This window comes from Carassius carassius, chromosome 31, assembly GCF_963082965.1.
Source record: "Carassius carassius chromosome 31, fCarCar2.1, whole genome shotgun sequence".
NCBI classification, from domain to species: domain Eukaryota; kingdom Metazoa; phylum Chordata; class Actinopteri; order Cypriniformes; family Cyprinidae; genus Carassius; species Carassius carassius.
In genome coordinates this window covers 9,748,226-9,766,710 of record NC_081785.1, presented here as the reverse complement: position 1 = coordinate 9,766,710, position 18,485 = coordinate 9,748,226, and the positions used below count along the sequence as shown (strand labels likewise).

The 18,485-nt window shown below is 39.0% G+C and overlaps 1 protein-coding gene across 4 annotated transcripts in view; it reads right to left on the bottom strand.

Moving 5' to 3' along the window:
* The window catches only part of LOC132111493 (latent-transforming growth factor beta-binding protein 1-like), a 90,201-nt gene that overhangs the window by 61,981 nt on the left and 9,735 nt on the right, over nucleotides 1-18,485 (bottom strand). For all 4 annotated transcript variants that reach the window (XM_059518853.1, XM_059518854.1, XM_059518857.1 and 1 more), the window contains exon 3: nucleotides 8,281-8,623. In XM_059518853.1, coding sequence (XP_059374836.1) covers nucleotides 8,281-8,623 — 343 coding nt within the window. The remainder of the gene's footprint in view (nucleotides 1-8,280; nucleotides 8,624-18,485) is intronic.

Sequence of the window (18,485 nt, the reverse complement as noted above, 5' to 3'; positions counted from 1 at the left end):
TTAATTGGAATAACTTGAGAATGTATATGGATACAAATCCATATGAAGCTTTGTTCTCAAATGTCACTAGTAGATGAACATTAATTGTGAAATCAATATGTATGGATCATTAATGCTACTGCTGCTAGGGAAGATGAGAGTGGGAGAGGGATGTCAGAGAGGCCGAGAGGGAGAGAGAGTGAAAGTTATAAACATAAGCTCTAGTTCCAGTCTCAACAAAATAGCTGGCGTGACCTCGTATGCTGGCAGAAGTACTGAAATTAAATAAAAAATAAAAAAGATGCAGGGAGTTTTTTTTTTTCCCTCTCCCTCTCTAACAAAACTGAAGAGCTACACAGGTCTGAAATCCAGTGATCTCCAGATGTTGCTTATTTTCTCATGAACAGCTTAATTCTTCACATGTCCACTTCTCTCTCTCTACCTCTTTCTTTTCTCTGTCCATATCCATTTCATTCTGTACCACTCTGCCCATCCTCCTCCTTTAATAAGATCGGTACTTCGTCCATCTCGGTTTTCCATTTCCTTCTCCCACTTTTTTGACCACTTTGTCTATTCTTCTCCTTCCGCTCTTATCCTTTTGTTATTCCCAGAATCTGGCAAAATCTGCTGCAGTTCCTCCCTGGTGCTCGGCGAGACACCACACAGCTCTCTCTCTCTTCTAATGAACCCAATGACCCACATCAGGATGCTTTTGCTCTCTTTTATACCTATTGCCTGCAGATAAATATACATTTGTATACCAAGTACCAACAGACCCAATTTCATCACTGACACATAACACCTAGACTACATGCTAATACGATTTGATACATTACAATGCCAATTATCTCATAATGGCTACAGCTGTCAAGCATCAAGCATATTCTGTATTACTTTACTAAACAGTCCCTCCAGGATTTTGTGATTCTGCAATCACAGAATTTAACGCAAAATCAAGCATATGCCACATTTTTTGTGCCAGATTATATTTTTGTCTAATTAAAAAAAAAATCAATATGTCTTCAACAATTTTGCTGCTGTATTGCAGTGAATACCATTGTAAAATGAGCAGTGATGAGCCATACAGACCACTAGGACATCTGATTATAAGTGTTTAAAAAGGAAAGAAAATTTCCAATATGAAACCTATTTGAGCAACGCAGGGCCTGGAGAGGGCAATATTTAATATTCCCAAGTGATCTCTCCAAATCATTCATTCATGACCTTCACTTGTCTATTTAATATTTTCTTTTCAACCTGTTCTCTTCCAAACCAGTGAAACACAATATTACCACAATAGACAATATAATTGTTCAATTAACATTAAATAATATTTTTATATATTAAAAGTGTACAGTATACAATTTCACTGATCAGATACTGTACCGATTCAGTGACAGTATGCAAGATATTGTGTCCTACACAATTCTGTATATTCAACCAAGAAGAACTAGAACTCATCACGGGCCTCAAAATTTAGGCCCTAGCCTAAATTAATTTAGAAACACATTTGGGGGATTTTTTGTTCGTTTAATATAATTTTTTTTTTTTTAAGTAACGACCAAGTGGCCAGCGGCAGATAGTGAGCCTATGTTTGATCAATTTAGCCTTCTCAAATCATCAGGACTTGCCTAAAATAAAATCTATATATATATAAAACAGTTCAAGCATATAACCATGTTTAAATGTTTAACCTAGATAAATATGTGCTAAATCCAATAGTTTGTGCAGAGGCGCTTTGCAGGACATGGAGAAGCTAACATTTTTGCTCATAAAAGGTAAGAGTAATCATTCATAACTGCAAAGGGTCTACTTTTATTTTTGTGCACTCACAATATCAACAAAACATTGTGCTTTTATAAAATAAAGAAAATGAACATGATGCGCTTTCTGTCGTCTCGACTTTAACAGGAGTACAAAAATTAACAGAAACTCAGCGAATACATGGCTCACATAGGCTACATCAGTGGTTCCCAACCTTTTTCAGCTCGCGGCCCACACAACCACACACATATATTTGCGCGGCCCACTTCAAAAAAATTAACTGACCCCGCTATTGTTGGGTTAATAACTAAGTACTCAGAAGCTAGATTGTTAACTGTATTTATTGAATGAACTAGGGCTTTGCGATATGGACAAAATAAAAATAAAAACTCTCGCGATTTCTTTGATCAATTTTGCTATTGTGATAGACACCAATATGCTTTTACATTCATAAATGCATTCAGGATTAATTTGAAACATATTTCCAAAAGAAAACCAATTAGAGCTTTATAAAAAAAAAATCAAAATAATAATATCACTATAGTAAAGATGTAACAAAATGTATAGACTTATGGCAAAAAAAAAAAATCCAGTGTCCAGGGACTTTTTTTTATTTTTTGCCATGCATTGTTCATAGAGCTCATTAACTGTAGCTGTGCCTCAGGTGTTTGCAGTGTGTTTACAGTATGTGTATGCGGTCAGCAGCGAGAGCGCATAAATATAACGAGAAAGAACATTAAAATAATGCACGAGCGCGAATCTCTCTGTTCGCACGCAGATTTCCTTTGCGCTGTCACAAAACCAGACGTACTTGCTCAGATACACGCTGCTCTGCGCGGAGATAGTGTGCGCACTTAAAACGTGTCTCCTCACTCAAACTGTGTCCTGTGCACTCACAGCTCTCTCTATGCTCATGTGTTTTTATTTCTAGCCTTTTACCGCGTGCAGTGTGAACGCTCTGATCTGTTAACATGGGCTCGGAAAAAAGGCGCATCACAGACAGTGTGTGAACCTTGGATCGGATAGCATACTGCAGGAGGTCAGGGCCGCGGAAAATTGTGCTATAAAGCTATTTAGAAATCGCGCACACTCAAATCGTGATTTTATGACGATTTCTATTAATCGCACAGCCCTAGAATGGACTGGAAATGAACAGAAAATAACTCGGGCTTGCACCGCTAAGCAAAACGGGAAAACCAGATCCAGGCAAAGCTCGGCAGTGGGTAGATAGTCACCGGAGCAAGCAGTCAGGAGAAAACACAACAGCCATTCATGCATGTTTGAATTTGTTGTTCTGTTGCATATGCAGCAAAAATATCTAAGATAAATTGGTGGTTGATTTAATCAGCGAGCTCGAATAGTGGAAGCATAGTAACAGTTTGATTTCTTTTTTGTTATTTAATTATATATATATGAAATGATGTTATGTTATGACTTAGACATTTTTGCATATATTAACAATATTATTTCTTTTAATAGTAATTGGCGGCCCACCTACAATACCACCGCGACCCACTAGGGGGCCGCGGACCACAGGTTGAAAACCACTGGGCTACATAATAAATATATCTATAGAAAGATTGAAATGACTACTTAAAATAAAACAAACTGAAAACTTTCAGCACTTTTCTCTAAAGGCGAGTGTGAGGAAATGGCGAGTCAGGATAGGCAACTTCATCCTTGTGACACAGACTCATAAAACACTAGTTTATTAGTAAATAATTCAAATATCTCCTTACTATTTCCCTCACATTTATGGTAATTACTTTTGTCTATGCTTTGCGGCAAGCTAAAATGCATAACTGTTCAGCTGCACTGACAGAAAGCACCATAGATACTGCTGCTGACGGGACAATACCCACCGTCGAGCCACTCTTGACAGTCGTGGTAGTACGGTCTCGTGTTGTTTCCACCAGCGCGGCAAAAAAAATTCATCACTTATTCATGGATGTCTAAAATATAAAAATAAGGAGAAACCTAAAACAGCACCGAGACCCGGCCCACGTCTGAACTATGATGTGAAAATTGGCCCGAAGCCCAGCCCAAGGAGCGTAAAAAATTCAGGGCACGTTGTGCCTGGGCTGAAATGCAAGGGCTCCAAGAAGAACTATGAGAACTTCTATGCTGGTGACACCATTGCCTGTTTAGTAGTGTGTAAAAATATTTAGGTATTCTCGTATTCTCGCCGTCTATCACCAGTTACATAAATACATCATGATTATAGGTGAGTTTGTACAAATTTAGAGAAAGCAAAATTTAGTCATTTTTAGCCTGCAAAAAAAATACATAAATTTATTGTCTATGCGGCAATTTAATTTTGGCAAAATGTTGAAAATATATTGCTGTTATCAATAATTTTCCTAAAATGCTAAGAATGCAGAGGATTAGCTAACAGCCACTACCATGATTTAAAAAAAATAATAATTTTGAAATCATGAACTTCTCCCTTGTTTCATATTCACCATCAGCAGGACGGTCCACACTTCACTGCATGGTTGTATCCTGGATGTGACTGACACATCAAAGTCCTTTCAGACATGAGAGAAGCAGCAACAAAGAACTCCAAAACTCACTGATTGACAGGAGTTACAGAGCCAGGTGAATGTTAACAGCACTGCTCTTTTATGGGTGGGTTTCTGTCACTTGAGGCTAGCAGTTACATCATGCTCTGGTGGAGTCAGTATGTGCTCTTCTTCACAAGGTTGATTAGATGCGCTCTAAGAAAAGTTCATAAAATTTGGCCAATGTACAAAGTTAAAGGGGTCATTTAATGCGATTTAAATTTTTCCTTTCTCTTTGGAGTGTCACTAGCTTTTGGTGCATGAAGAAGATCTGTAAAGTTGCAAAGACTAAAGTCTCAAATCCAAAGAGATATTTTTCATCAAAGTTAAGACTCTGCCACGCCCCCCCCAAAATGGCTCATTCAAACCCCCACATGTCTATGTCACTATGTGGAAATATATCAGCAACTGTAAGTATGTTTTGTTATTAGTTTAAGTATTTGCTATTGACTGTTCAAATGCAGAGTTTTGTGCGAGTGTGTGTGTGTGTGTGTGTGTGTGTGTGAGAGAGTGTGTGAGAGAGAGAGAGACCGAGAAAGAGCGAGAGAGAGAGAGAGAGAGAGAGAGCGAGAGCAAGAGAGAGAGAGAGAGAGGGTCTCACAGTGGAGTCAGCTGTAATAGCCATCCGTGGCTTGTGTACTGCAAACACCTCTTTCGGCTTCAACTGATGGTAAATCTAAGGACATTACTAACTGTCTTTACATTCATTTTGAAAGATGAAACTTGCGATTATGGAAAGGGCCGTTACATTTCCGACAAGTGCTTGTGGTGTTCCACCAATAACAATGCACTGGGTCAGTTGACCAATCAGAGCAGACTGAGCTTGTCGGAAGGAGGGACTTTGTAAAAAAAATACGCGTTTGAGAGAGGCGGGGCATAGAGGAACTACAATAATGTACAGTATTTGAAAAATAATGTGTTTTTTGAACATTAAAGCATGTCAACATATTCTATTACACCAAATAATGATCTTTAAAAAAAGAATCATATAACCCTATAATATGAAGCAATTTTCCTTATTGATGTTACACAGGTGTTTTACCTGTATTTCAAATTATGCATTGCGCTGTATTTAAGGGTTGAAGGAAATGTCCGTAAAATGAACAAACTGTACCATAATTGTCTGGCAGGACATTATCTGTTTTTCAATGGATTTTTCTTACAGTGTACAGTACATACAGCAAAAAAAAAGAGACAAGTCTGTGCTCACTGGGAAGAGGATAATAAGTGAAAGAGGAATTAAAATGTGTGAACCCTGGGGTTTGTTTTGTTTGTCTTTGATTCACACCATTTACTTCTCTGGCTTCATTTACCCCAGCATACAGCACAGAGCTATAGCCACAACATCAATTGCTACTAATTAGTGGGGTATTTCATTTACCTTGTTAATAGATTTTTTTTTTAATGCAAATAATTCAATGATTGCATTAATATTTTTCATAATAAACTTTATAAATTAAAAAGTATTGAAATGCAATTAAAATGATAAATTAATTACTATTTTAAATAGAGTACAACTTTGTGCTTGCCACTGCTTTTACATACAACATACTGTAAGCTCTTTCATTGAAAATTTCATTTTCTTTTTACCCAAAATCTGATTTGATGAGATGTGAACAATACACTAAGCCAGCCGTGTCAGTTCAACTTATGTTTTTATATGATTACTTAAAAAGACCAGTGACTCAGTCTTCAACTTAACTAAAGGTCAACTAAACTGCCAACAAAGGATTCATGAGTTTACTTGAGATCTGGATAAGTCAACAAAGAAAAATCCTCAGAACACAACCACTAAAAGTCTTAATCTTAACATCCAACATTTAACACCTCAAATCACTTTAGTCAAACAATAGATTTAGAGTAAATACAGTGTGGCACACAGCTTGAGCACAATTCTCGGCATTGATTCAGGCTTGAAAAATAAAGTGGCAACAGAAAACACTGGATAAAATCTCTCCTAAAACATCTCACTCCTTTCCATGGCCAGCAGTGTTCCTATGGATGGATTAGGTTTTCCTGACACAAATAACCATTTTGATGACCTGTTTCTGCGGTGATGACACCCAACCACAGCTTCAATACACTAAACCCACACTGCTGCCAGGCACACTCACACCAACAAATCAATCAATCTGCGCCTCAATAAACCATTTACTTGTGCGGTCTGATTTGAAAGGACATGCGGCCTAACAATGGTCATATTTTAACAGTTGCAAATATCCCATTTGAAGAGTAAAATAACAGTGAAAGAACACATTATGTTAAATGTTTTGCATGTAAACTGTATGAATACATAGCTCACTGCTTCCATGTGTTACCCTGGCAACCCTGAGACTGTAAAAATTGGTCTAAGACAACAAGCATGGTGACAGTAACTCACCAGTTTTCCAAACTTTGACAAGATGGAGTGGCAGGATCTTGGTACTTAAATCTAAATAAAATAAAATAAAATAAATAAAATAATTCCAAGCACTTTCTGACTGACAGGTGACTGTTGGTTCTAGAATCCTTTGATACACATATGGATGAAATCACTATAGAGGTACATGTTTGCTTTATTGTTACTGTGCATAGAGTCTGATTATTGACTGATGACTGATTAAAGATGATTATTATGATTTTAGACTGATTATTGGCTGCAATAAAGCCTTTGTGTACTTCTTGCCAAAACATTTGTCTTCACAAGATATTAACATATACAGAAAATTTTATGTAAATTCTGATATCCTGACAGCTCTACCTTGAGTCTTGTCTTTTTGACTATTGTAACCCAAATATTTGACTAATAATATAATTAAGTATTGATTATATATAACATTCAAAATTATCTAAATATCAAAAATGCAGTAAATTCCTCTCAAATTCTGAGCAAGTTTATCTGCAACTGAGAGGAAGAGGAGTTCTGGAGAGAGGTCTACCTCTTCCACACAAAATAAACCCTGTGAAAACAACAGACCTGCTTTCGAGGACAGGTCTGGTAGCAATTACCAAGCAGAGACTGAAAATGCATGTCAGTCCCAGCACATAAACTGCTTTCATTAATATTTTCAGTAAAATTCATCAATATCCTGCCCTGCCACATTATTACAGCTTTTCCTGGAACCAATATGGGGGCAATTCTGTGGCTTTCCCCCACATCTTATGATTTTGACATCTGATGTGATTGTGAGCTTTCCAGTCATTTATAGTCGTCTAAGTCAAAGTAACCCTGAGCCAAACCCCCAGAACCCCTCAAAAAACAGATCACTAAAGAGTCTGCAAGGGTTTTAGTCAGTCACAGTAAAGGATGCTCATAAAAATCGCGTTTTGAGGGCAAACAAAGGTTACAGCAAAAAACTAGGCTGACATCAGGAGTTACAATTTGGTGAAAGCCCAAGTCTAAGTCATGTAAAAAGATTTCATTGAGTAAGGCTCATAAACAGTGGGTATTTCTGTAAAACAGACCCAGGCTGAGAGAGTAGTAGGGGGGCATGATATGGGCAGACGTCTGACGTCTAACATTAATATCAAGCTAAAGTAATTCATTCCAAAATAATAAAATGACAAGTTTGGTGAACTAAGTGCCAGAGGAATCTAAAAAGTCCAAAATAGATTTACACAATTACTCCAGGCCTTTGCTACAGTATATGCTACACATCCTTAATCAACCAATCTGATTATTGAAACTTTTAAATAATGACATTCAACTGACATTCAAACTTTTCAGGTTATATAACTGGTTTTCAAATATCAGGTTTACTAATAAATGCTGCCATCTGGTAAGTCTTTAAAAATAGCATCCAACAATGCCATTACACCACTGTACATTCAACAGGAAACATCTGAAAAGTAACTTAAGTGCATACATTATTTGATTATTTAACTGTGGTAGGACTTTGCGCACGTTGGTACGAGACAAAGCCAAACAACCATTATGACTGAAAATTCACCCATATCTTGAACCATGACACAGTATTATGACAGCCGTCATACTCACTGTGGTTGATAAGGATTGGGTCCGTTAGGTGACGACTTCATGGACAGGGTCAGATGTCCCACGTTGGTGCCAGGCAACGGTAACGGCACTTGACCTTGGCCTTGCGGGAAGATCTGCTGAGGAATAGGAGGCTGGGGAACTACATTATGACCATTGGGGTATCCATATGTATGACCTCCGTTTGGAAGTCCACCATTGGTGTTTCCATTTAATGGTCCAGTTGGATGTAAGGATGGGGGCAGAGTAGTCTGTTCACAGGACTTGCCTTTAGAGCTTGACTTACACACACAAACGTGGGGCCGCAAGCACATCCCTCCATTCTTGCATGGCGGTGTACAGTTAGCTGCAACAAAGAGGAGAAATGTTAAACAATTAAAAAAAATGTCATAATATAATTAATATAATATAACTTATAAAAAAGTAATATGATAAAGTTTAATTACTTATATAGTACTGTTCAAATTTACAGAAGTTTATAGAAAATAGTTTTTCAGGATGGTCTTAGTTAATATGCTTGGTTGGCATGGTGTTGAGTAAAATAAATCATTTGATGTATTATTAAAAGCAAAGCAGAGCAAACCAAAAAAAAAAAAAAACCTAACAAAAACCAGAGGAAGGGTGGGACGGAAGGGTCTTTGCCAGGATCCATAGCCTTCCGTTATACATGCTGTGCACACTTCTATTTTGTTCATTTTTACATGAACTGATGCGGCCGATGAAATTAAACATTTTTATTTTATACTTTGGGTTTTTATTTTGCTTACTGATAATTATTATTTGTGGTAACAGCATGTCAAGCTTTACATGCAATATTTTCAGCATAGTTAATACATTAGAAAGTGCGTAAGGTCATAGTTTTTGTATGCTTTTATGTGGTAAGGAACAAAAAACATAAAAATGAAAGTCAGAACTGATATCTGCACAGATCATGAGATAAAGAGAGAATGAAAGAGAAGCAGCAGAGAGAGCAAGAGAGAGGGAAAATGAGTTGATAACTCATGAGTGGGTGTTGACTTCTGGTCTGTAATTACATCGTTGAGGAGCAGGAACAAAGCTGTCATTCAACTACAAAGAGCCTAGCAGCCTCTATGGCCTACTAACACGGACTCTGCCACTAGCTGGGTTTCCATCACCCTGCTTTTATGTGCATTTTGAAGTATCTTGTTCCACATCATCTGAAATGTTGTTATATGGTCATTCGGAAATGCCCGAGCAAAGTCTGTCATCAAAGTATTTCTCCCAGAACTGTTAAACGACTGTGTTTCCAAACAGCAGCATCCACCTCTGAAAACAATAACCGCATTCATTGTGTTTTGTCTGCTCGTTCTGAGGTGCAAGTAATTTATTAAATAGGAAAATTATTATATTCAGTAGCTTCTCCTACTTTTCTTAGTCATGTAATAGTGCCAGTTTATCAGGAAGTGACTATTTTGTTCTCTTTGACTCGCTGGATGGAAATGGTGCTTGCATGCAAATGTTTTGTGCGATATTCCAATTTTGCGCACAAGTTAAATTTGCAACTTTGGATGGAAACCCGTCTACACACACACACAATCAGGTCAGTATTGTTTTTTTTTTTTTTTTTTTTTTATAAAAGCACAATAAAACAACGATGGTTGACCATTGTGCTGAACAATATAAATTGAAAAGAATCAAAATACATAGAAACAATAAAAGACAAGACAAACAAATAATAATTAGACACAAACTCCTGTTGGCTCATACACTAAAAGCCTTCTCAAAGAGCTAGGCATTAAGCCTTGTTTAAAAAGAGATTCTGTTTCAATTGTTCTAATAGAGATTGGAAGACTATTCCACAATTTAGGGCTATGGCTATGGCAATCACCTTTTCTCTTCGGCCTAGATCTAGGGACGAATAAGAGTTTCTGATTCAATGACCTTAGACATCTAGCTGAACTGTATAAGCTCAACAGATCAGAAAGGTACGAAGGTGCCAGACCATTTAAAACCTTAAAAACAAAAAGTACAAATTAAAAATATTTTAAAATGGACTGGCAGCCAGTGCAAAGAGAGTAGGATGGGAGTAATATGTTCATATTTAGTTAGTCATATTAAGTAACTGAGTGCTATGGATATTCCTAAATATAAAATGGATCAGCACCCAGTTCTCATGGCAGATGTTAGGAAGGATGATCTCATCAATAGTTTCTATGAGATCACAGTGAACAGCAGCTGCTCTACACAGACTGCTACAGACATGCAGTGGCCATTTGGAGTACAGGGAGTTTTCCCTGGTGGGCCGCTGTACAATGTGGGACAGCCCACTGGGTAAACATATAAAAATAATTATAGTAAATGTACATAGCCTATATCCCTCCATCGACCCAGACGAATGGCCTCCGTGGCCCATCTGAGTCAAAAATTCAAATGAATTTAGCGTGCTCTGGCTCAGTGCAGCGGTTCAAAAGCTCTCGTCATTGACAATTTTTTTTTGAAAGAGCCAATCAAATAAAAGAAGGTGGGATTGACTGTTCACAGAAGCTGAGCTGCATGGCACCTGACTGCGAGCTGAGGTAAGATGTAAGCGGCTGAACATTTCAGAAATAGTTGCCAACGGTTTACAATAAAAAAAAAATAAAAAAAAAGTCACGCGACAGACATTAATTTTCAGTAACCCAAACAATTATTGGGCTTTGAGTTATTCGTCAAAATGTACATAAACATTAATGTAGCAGTTTTTAGCAGAGACATGATAAGAGTAAATGTTTGTATATCTCTATACAGGCTTTATTCTGTAATTGCACGTGTTATGAAAATTAAAATGTTTCATAAAAGTCTAAAATATCATTCTCAAACTTATTAAATTATAGTTTTCTATTTTAGATATTTTAAAAAGTAATCATTACTCCAGTCTTCAGTGTCATGTGTTCCTTCAGAAATCATTCTAATATGCTGATTTGCTGCTTAATTATTACAGTTATTATTTGTGCTCAATTATTAATAATGGATTTTATATTAAACGTCGTTTTCATAATAAAAATAATGTGCTTCATTTATATTTAAAATCTTTTTTCCAGATGCTTCCAAAGGAGGTTTTTTTTTATTAAATTTAGTTCACTTTTGAAGACAAACTATATCCAACCACATACACACATCATATTTTTCCATACAAGCTGGATTAAAATTAGCATTTTTTGACCACAAATTATTACACACATGCCTTGTGACAGAGGTGAGATTGATTACATCAAATATGACATCATATAAACTACTCCCCTTGGTTTGGAGTTTTTCATTTCTGTTGACATGACCCACAGCAGGGGATTTCACTTTTCTTTTCCACCCTCACTGTTTCCCTCCTTTTCCAATGTACCTCATTGTCCCCCTGGGGTTCAGGGTTGCAAAGTGAGAGTCCTTAGAAACAGAGTACACACACGAACACTGTTCTTGTTCATATCATGCCCTTGTACACCACCTCTCCCACATAAACACACACAATGAACACACAAAGGCGCAAAAGTACTTCAAAACTCATCCCCCACAACACATTTACATACAGAAAAAGTGCTATACGAGTTAAAGTAGAAGTATTGTGACAAAAGAAAATTCTGTCCTTCACTTTCCTCACATACAGGAGCATCTCAAATAATTCAGTAATTCAATTTAAAATTGTGAAACTCGTGTATTAAATAAATTCAATGCACACAGACCGAAGTAGTTTAAGTGTTTGGTTCTTTTAATTGTTATGAATTTGGCTCACATTTATCAAAAACCCACCAATTCTCAACAAATTAGGATACTTCATAAGACCAATAAAAAATAAAAAAATAAAAATAAAACATTTTTAGTGAATTGTTGGCCTTCTGGAAAGTATGTTCATTTACTGAACATGTACTCAGGAAACCTTTGCAGGTGTTTTGAGTTGATTAGCTGATTGACATGCCACCATATTCTAATTTGCTGAGACTTCAGACTTCAGTCTGTATGCATTGAAGTTATTTAATACACAAATTTCACAATTTGAGTTAAATTACTGAAATAAACTAACTTTTCCATGACATTCTAATTTATTGAGATGCACCTGTACTCGTATGACTCGCATTCTTCTGTGCAACACAAAAGATGTTTTGAATGCTAACATCTATATGACCCATATTGATAAGTGCAAACTAAATGTACATGAAAAATGTTGTTGTTTTTTTTATTTGTAAATAGGTAAAATGATAACATGCATGAAATGCAAATCTACCACGCATATTCAATGTCTGACCTACCATCTGTTAATCCAGTATCAATGTCTGAGATATTGTATCAATATATTAGCCAGGCTGATAAACTGGTGTTTAAATGGTGTTAAATGTGGCCAATTTCAGTAGTGTAAGCTTTCACATTCAAAATCTAACAGTCCAGTGAACGGATAATTCACATTTGGGTTTCAAATATTTGTAGTGAATTTTAAGCAACTATTTCATAAAAATATTAACTCTTAATTAAATTGTATACAACCCGAATTTCGGAAAAGTTGGGACATTTTTTAAATTTTAATAAAATGAAAACTAAAGGAATTTCAAATCACATGAGCCAATATTTTATTCACAATAGAACATAGATAACGTAGCAAATGTTTAAACTGAGAAATTTTACACTTTTATCCACTTAATTAGCTCATTTAAAATTTAATGCCTGCTACAGGTCTCAAAAAAGTTGGCACGGGGGCAACAAATGGCTAAAAAAGCAAGCAGTTTTGAAAAGATTCAGCTGGGAGAACATCTAGTGATTAATTAAGTTAATTGATATCAGGTCTGTAACATGATTAGCTATAAAAGCTTTGTCTTAGAGAAGCAGAGTCTCTCAGAAGTAAAGATGGGCAGAGGCTCTCCAATCTGTTAAAGACTGCGTAAAAGAATTGTGGAAAACTTTAAAAACAATGTTCCTCAACGTCAAATTTCAAAGGCTTTGCAAATCTCATCATCTACAGTGCATAACATCATCAAAAGATTCAGAGAAACTGGAGAAATCTCTGTGCGTAAGGGACAAGGCCGGAGACCTTTATTGGATGCCCGTGGTCTTCGGGCTCTTAGACGACACTGCATCACTCATCGGCATGATTGTGTCAATGACATTACTAAATGGGCCCAGGAATACTTTCAGAAACCACTGTCAGTAAACACAATCCGCCGTGCCATCAGCAGATGCCAACTAAAGCTCTATCATGCAAAAAGGAAGCCATATGTGAACATGGTCCAGAAGCACCGTCGTGTCCTGTGGGCCAAGGCTCATTTAAAATGGACTATTTCAAAGTGGAATAGTGTTTTATGGTCAGACGAGTCCAAATGTGACATTCTTGTTGGAAATCACGGACGCCGTGTCCTCCGGGCTAAAGAGGAGGGAGACCTTCCAGCATGTTATCAGCGTTCAGTTCAAAAGCCAGCATCTCTGATGGTATGGGGGTGCATAAGTGCATACGGTATGGGCAGCTTGCATGTTTTGGAAGGCTCTGTGAATGCTGAAAGGTATATAAAGGTTTTAGAGCAACATATGCTTCCCTCCAAACAACGTCTATTTCAGGGAAGGCCTTGTTTATTTCAGCAGGACAATGCAAAACCACATACTGCAGCTATAACAACAGCATGGCTTCGTCGTAGAAGAGTCCGGGTGCTAACCTGGCCTGCCTGCAGTCCAGATCTTTCACCTATAGAGAACATTTGGCGCATCATTAAATGAAAAATACGTCAAAGACGACCACGAACTCTTCAGCAGCTGGAAATCTATATAAGGCAAGAATGGGACCAAATTCCAACAGCAAAACTCCAGCAACTCATAGCCTCAATGCCCAGACATCTTCAAACTGTTTTGAAAAGAAAAGGAGATGCTACACCATGGTAAACATGCCCCGTCCCAACTATTTTGAGACCTGTAGCAGAAATCAAAATTGAAATGAGCTCATTTTGTGCATAAAATTGTAAACTTTCTCAGTTTAAACATTTGCTATGTTATCTATGTTCTATGTTCTGTTTACAGTAGAGGTGGGGAGCTGTTGACCTCAACTGGGGATGTCGTTGGACGGTGGAAGGAATACTTCGAGGATCTCCTCAATCCCGCTGTCACGTCTTCCATTGAGGAAGCAGAGGCTGAGGGCTCAGATGTGGACTCGTCCATAACCCAAGCTGAAGTCACCGAGGTAGTCAAGAAACTCCTCGGTGGCAAGGCACCGGGGGTGGATGAGATCCGCCCTGAGTACCTCAAGTCTCTGGATGTTGTGGGGCTGTCTTGGCTGACACGCCTCTGCAGCATCGCGTGGCAGTCGGGGACGGTGCCTCTGGGATGGCAGACCGGGGTGGTGGTCCCTCTTTTTAAGAAGGGGGACCGGAGGGTGTGTTCCAACTACAGGGGGATCACACTTCTCAGCCTCCCTGGGAAAGTCTATGCCAGGGTACTGGAGAGGAGAATCCGGCCGATAGTAGAACCTCGGATTCAGGAGGAACAGTGTGGTTTTCGTCCAGGCCGTGGAACACTGGACCAGCTCTATACCCTCTACAGGGTGCTGGAGGGTTCATGGGAGTATGCCCAACCAGTCCACATGTGCTTTGTGGATTTGGAGAAGGCATTCGACTGTGTCCCTCGCGGCGGCCTGTGGAGGGTTCTCCGGGAGTATGGGGTCCGGGGCCCTTTGATAAGGGCTATCCGGTCCCTGTACGAACGGAGCAGGAGCTTGGTTCGTATTGCCAGCTGTAAGTCAGACTTGTTTCCGGTGCGTGTTGGACTCCGGCAGGGCTGCCCTTTGTCGCCGGTTCTGTTCATGATTTTTATGGACAGAATTTCTAGGCGCAGCCAGGGGCCGGAGGGGGTCAGGTTTGGTGACAACACGATTTCGTCTCTGCTCTTTGCGGATGATGTTGTCGTGTTGGCCTCATCAGGCCAGGACCTTCAGCATGCACTGGGACGGTTTGCAGCCGAGTGTGAAGCGGCTGGGATGAGAATCAGCACCTCCAAATCCGAGGCCATGGTCCTCAGTCGGAAAAGGGTGGCTTGCCCACTTCAGGTTGGTGGAGAATTCCTGCCTCAAGTGGAGGAGTTTAAGTATCTTGGGGTCTTGTTCACGAGTGAGGGAAGGATGGAACGGGAGATTGACAGACGGATCGGTGCAGCTTCTGCAGTAATGCGGTCGATGTACCGGTCTGTCGTGGTGAAGAAAGAGCTGAGCCGCAAGGCGAAGCTCTCGATTTACCGGTCAATCTACGTTCCTACTCTCACCTATGGTCATGAGCTTTGGGTCATGACCGAAAGGACAAGATCCCGGATACAGGCGGCCGAAATGTGCTTTCTCCGCAGGGTGGCTGGGCGATCCCTTAGAGATAGGGTGAGAAGCTCAGTCACCCGGGAGGAGCTCAGAGTAGAGCCGCTGCTCCTCCACATCGAGAGGGGTCAGCTGAGGTGGCTCGGGCATCTGTTCCGGATGCCTCCTGGACGCCTTCCCGGGAAGGTGTTCCGGGCACATCCCACTGGGAGGAGACCCCGGGGGAGACCTAGGACACGCTGGAGAGACTATGTCTCCCGGCTGGCCTGGGAACGCCTTGGTGTCCCCCCAGAAGAGCTGGAGGAAGTGTCTAGGGAGAGGGAAGTCTGGGGTTCTCTGCTTAGACTGCTGCCCCCGCGACCCGGCCCCGGATAAGCGGTAGAAGATGGATGGATGGATGGATCTATGTTCTATTGTGAATAAAATATTGGCTCATGTGATTTGAAAGTCTTTTAGTTTTCATTTTATTAAAATTTAAAAAACGTCCCAACTTTTCCGGAATTCGGGTTGTAATTACAGTACACTACTGTTTAAAGTCTTTTAAAGAAAATGTTATACTTTCTGCTCAAGACATCTTCAAACAAAACTTAGTGCTGACTAAACTGCACAGTACCAAAAAAAGAAAGTGAGAGATAAAGTTAGGCCTCACAAAGACAAAGATCAGGAAGGAAAGAAAGACTGATAAAGAGAGTGTGAGAGAAATGAGAGGGTGATGTTGCTGATGTTGAGGGATGTTTATCCCTCAAGTCAATATTGAAATCAGTGTTAAATGTATTGCATTGTACCCTCAATGTACTCAGCGGTGTAAGAGCTCACGCACAGCTGAATGCACCAGACAGAGCAGTCGATAAGCCCATTTCAGTCTACTAGTATTTCACAGTAGACACAGAGCCAATCAAAGGAGGCTGTGGTCGGGCCATTTCTTGGCTCAGATTTTTACATGTAACACATCTAAGGGTCCATTCAAGAGGATCTGTATGCTGCAGAGCTCTCCCACAGCTCTAACATCTTCAAACGTGTTGAATCTGAAAGGTACTACTTGGATTTGCTTGGACAAGACATGTGGTTTAGCATGCTAAGCTACTGCCTGAGGACTGAAAGCTTGCAGTGTGAGCAGACAGGAGAGGCATTTCACAAGTTGTTGTGGAGATACGGACACAGCAAACTCCTCTCAAACAAGCCATGCTTTAATTAAACTGGAAAATGAATAATTTTTATTAACCTTAAAGGAAAAGTTCACCAAAAAAAAAAAAAATTCTGTCATCATTTAGCTACTCCCCATCATGCTGTTCCAAACCTGTATGACTTAATTATACTACTACATTGTTGAACGCTTGATTCTGATTGTTTGAATGACATTCCAAGGTGTTAAATTAGCCTTTCGCCGAGCCCCGCCCCCCTTAGTTACTGTTGCTACTTCCGACAAACAAATGGTCAAACACGACCAGCCCGACAGATTGCCATGACGGGAAGAGGTATACCCGTGCGTGTCAGTGACCTTTTTTGGAGTAATACCTCTGCGATATCCTCCAGATCAAGGCAAAAGGGGTTACAGTATGCCATGGAGGGAAAAAAAGCGAAATCTGAGAAACACCATGACCTGTACCTCAAATAAAAACCAGCCTTGTGTACCAGTCATGCTCTTGCACTGCCGGGAAAGTTCTCTTTCATATGTTATGGTCTATTATTGTCTATTGCGAGTAGCTATTTTTATTATTATCTTGGTGAGTAAAGGTTTTAAAAATGATAACTAAATACTAATTGAGTCTTAAATGCATAATGTAGACTTATAGGCTAGCCTATATAGGCTAATGTTGGCATTATTCTTTCACTAAATTTCAGCTGCTATGGCGAAGCAAATAAGTCTTTATCTTAATTAATTTCGTTATTGCCAAATACCCATCTTAATTTAGAATTTATCTTAATTAAAAATTTTAAGAAAGACTCGTTTTTATTGGTGCGTTGGCCTATTTATAGGCTAAATGAGTCTATACCATTTAAAGTTCTGAGATGTTACAATGTCATAGAGGACTTATTTTATTTCTTTGTTCAAACTTCCAAGCGGCCTATTACGTTAGTCATGTATAAATTATGTTAAAACATGTATAAATGACTCATTCTTGACAAAAGGCAAAAGAGCTGTGTGGGTGCGTACATTTGAATAATGTCGGGCTGTAAACAGGTTCGGGCTTTTAAAAAGCTGTCAATTAAAATGTACTTGTCTGGCTCGAGTCCTGTCGGGCCTAACTTTTAAGGCCTGATTACAGCTCTATTCTAGTGTTCGATTTACAAACGCCGTGGGCACACCGCTTCACCATCTTGCTTGGAGTCAAAGTTTGTCGGAACTGCCTCACATAGTAACGGTTGCTATGATGTGTGATTGGACAATGGCCGTTTTGGGGGAGGGGCCGACGAAAGGCTAATTGCATGACTATGAATTAGTTCCAGGTTTTTTGACCAGATTACAGTTCTGTATCACGTTGTAATGTATTTTTCAAACTTTTAATGGTGGCTTAGGCTGCTTTAACAATGATAATTAACCTGTGAAAAAAAAAAGCACTATAGGGACAAAAACATTACAAAGGCATGTGCCAACTTTAACATACGTAGAATGTTTGCACTAGACCACCGAGTTACTGAAAATGAATAGAAGTACATGATTATTCTTAAAGCAAACCATAATAACTAAACTACAGTGAACATATGTCCTCTTTTTCCCAGAAATGTTCTGGCCGGGATTTCTAAATAGTCTAAAAAGTCTGGGTTTTGGATTTGTTTTTCAATTGTTCTCATACCTGCTGAAGGCTATGAATGAAAAGTAGTTGGTTAATAGTGTGCAGGCATTGGACATAATCAACCAATGTTCAAAGCAATGAAAATATGCTAATTATAATGTACGAGGACCACTGAGTGCATGCCAATAGAAAAATAAAGCCATTACTCTGAC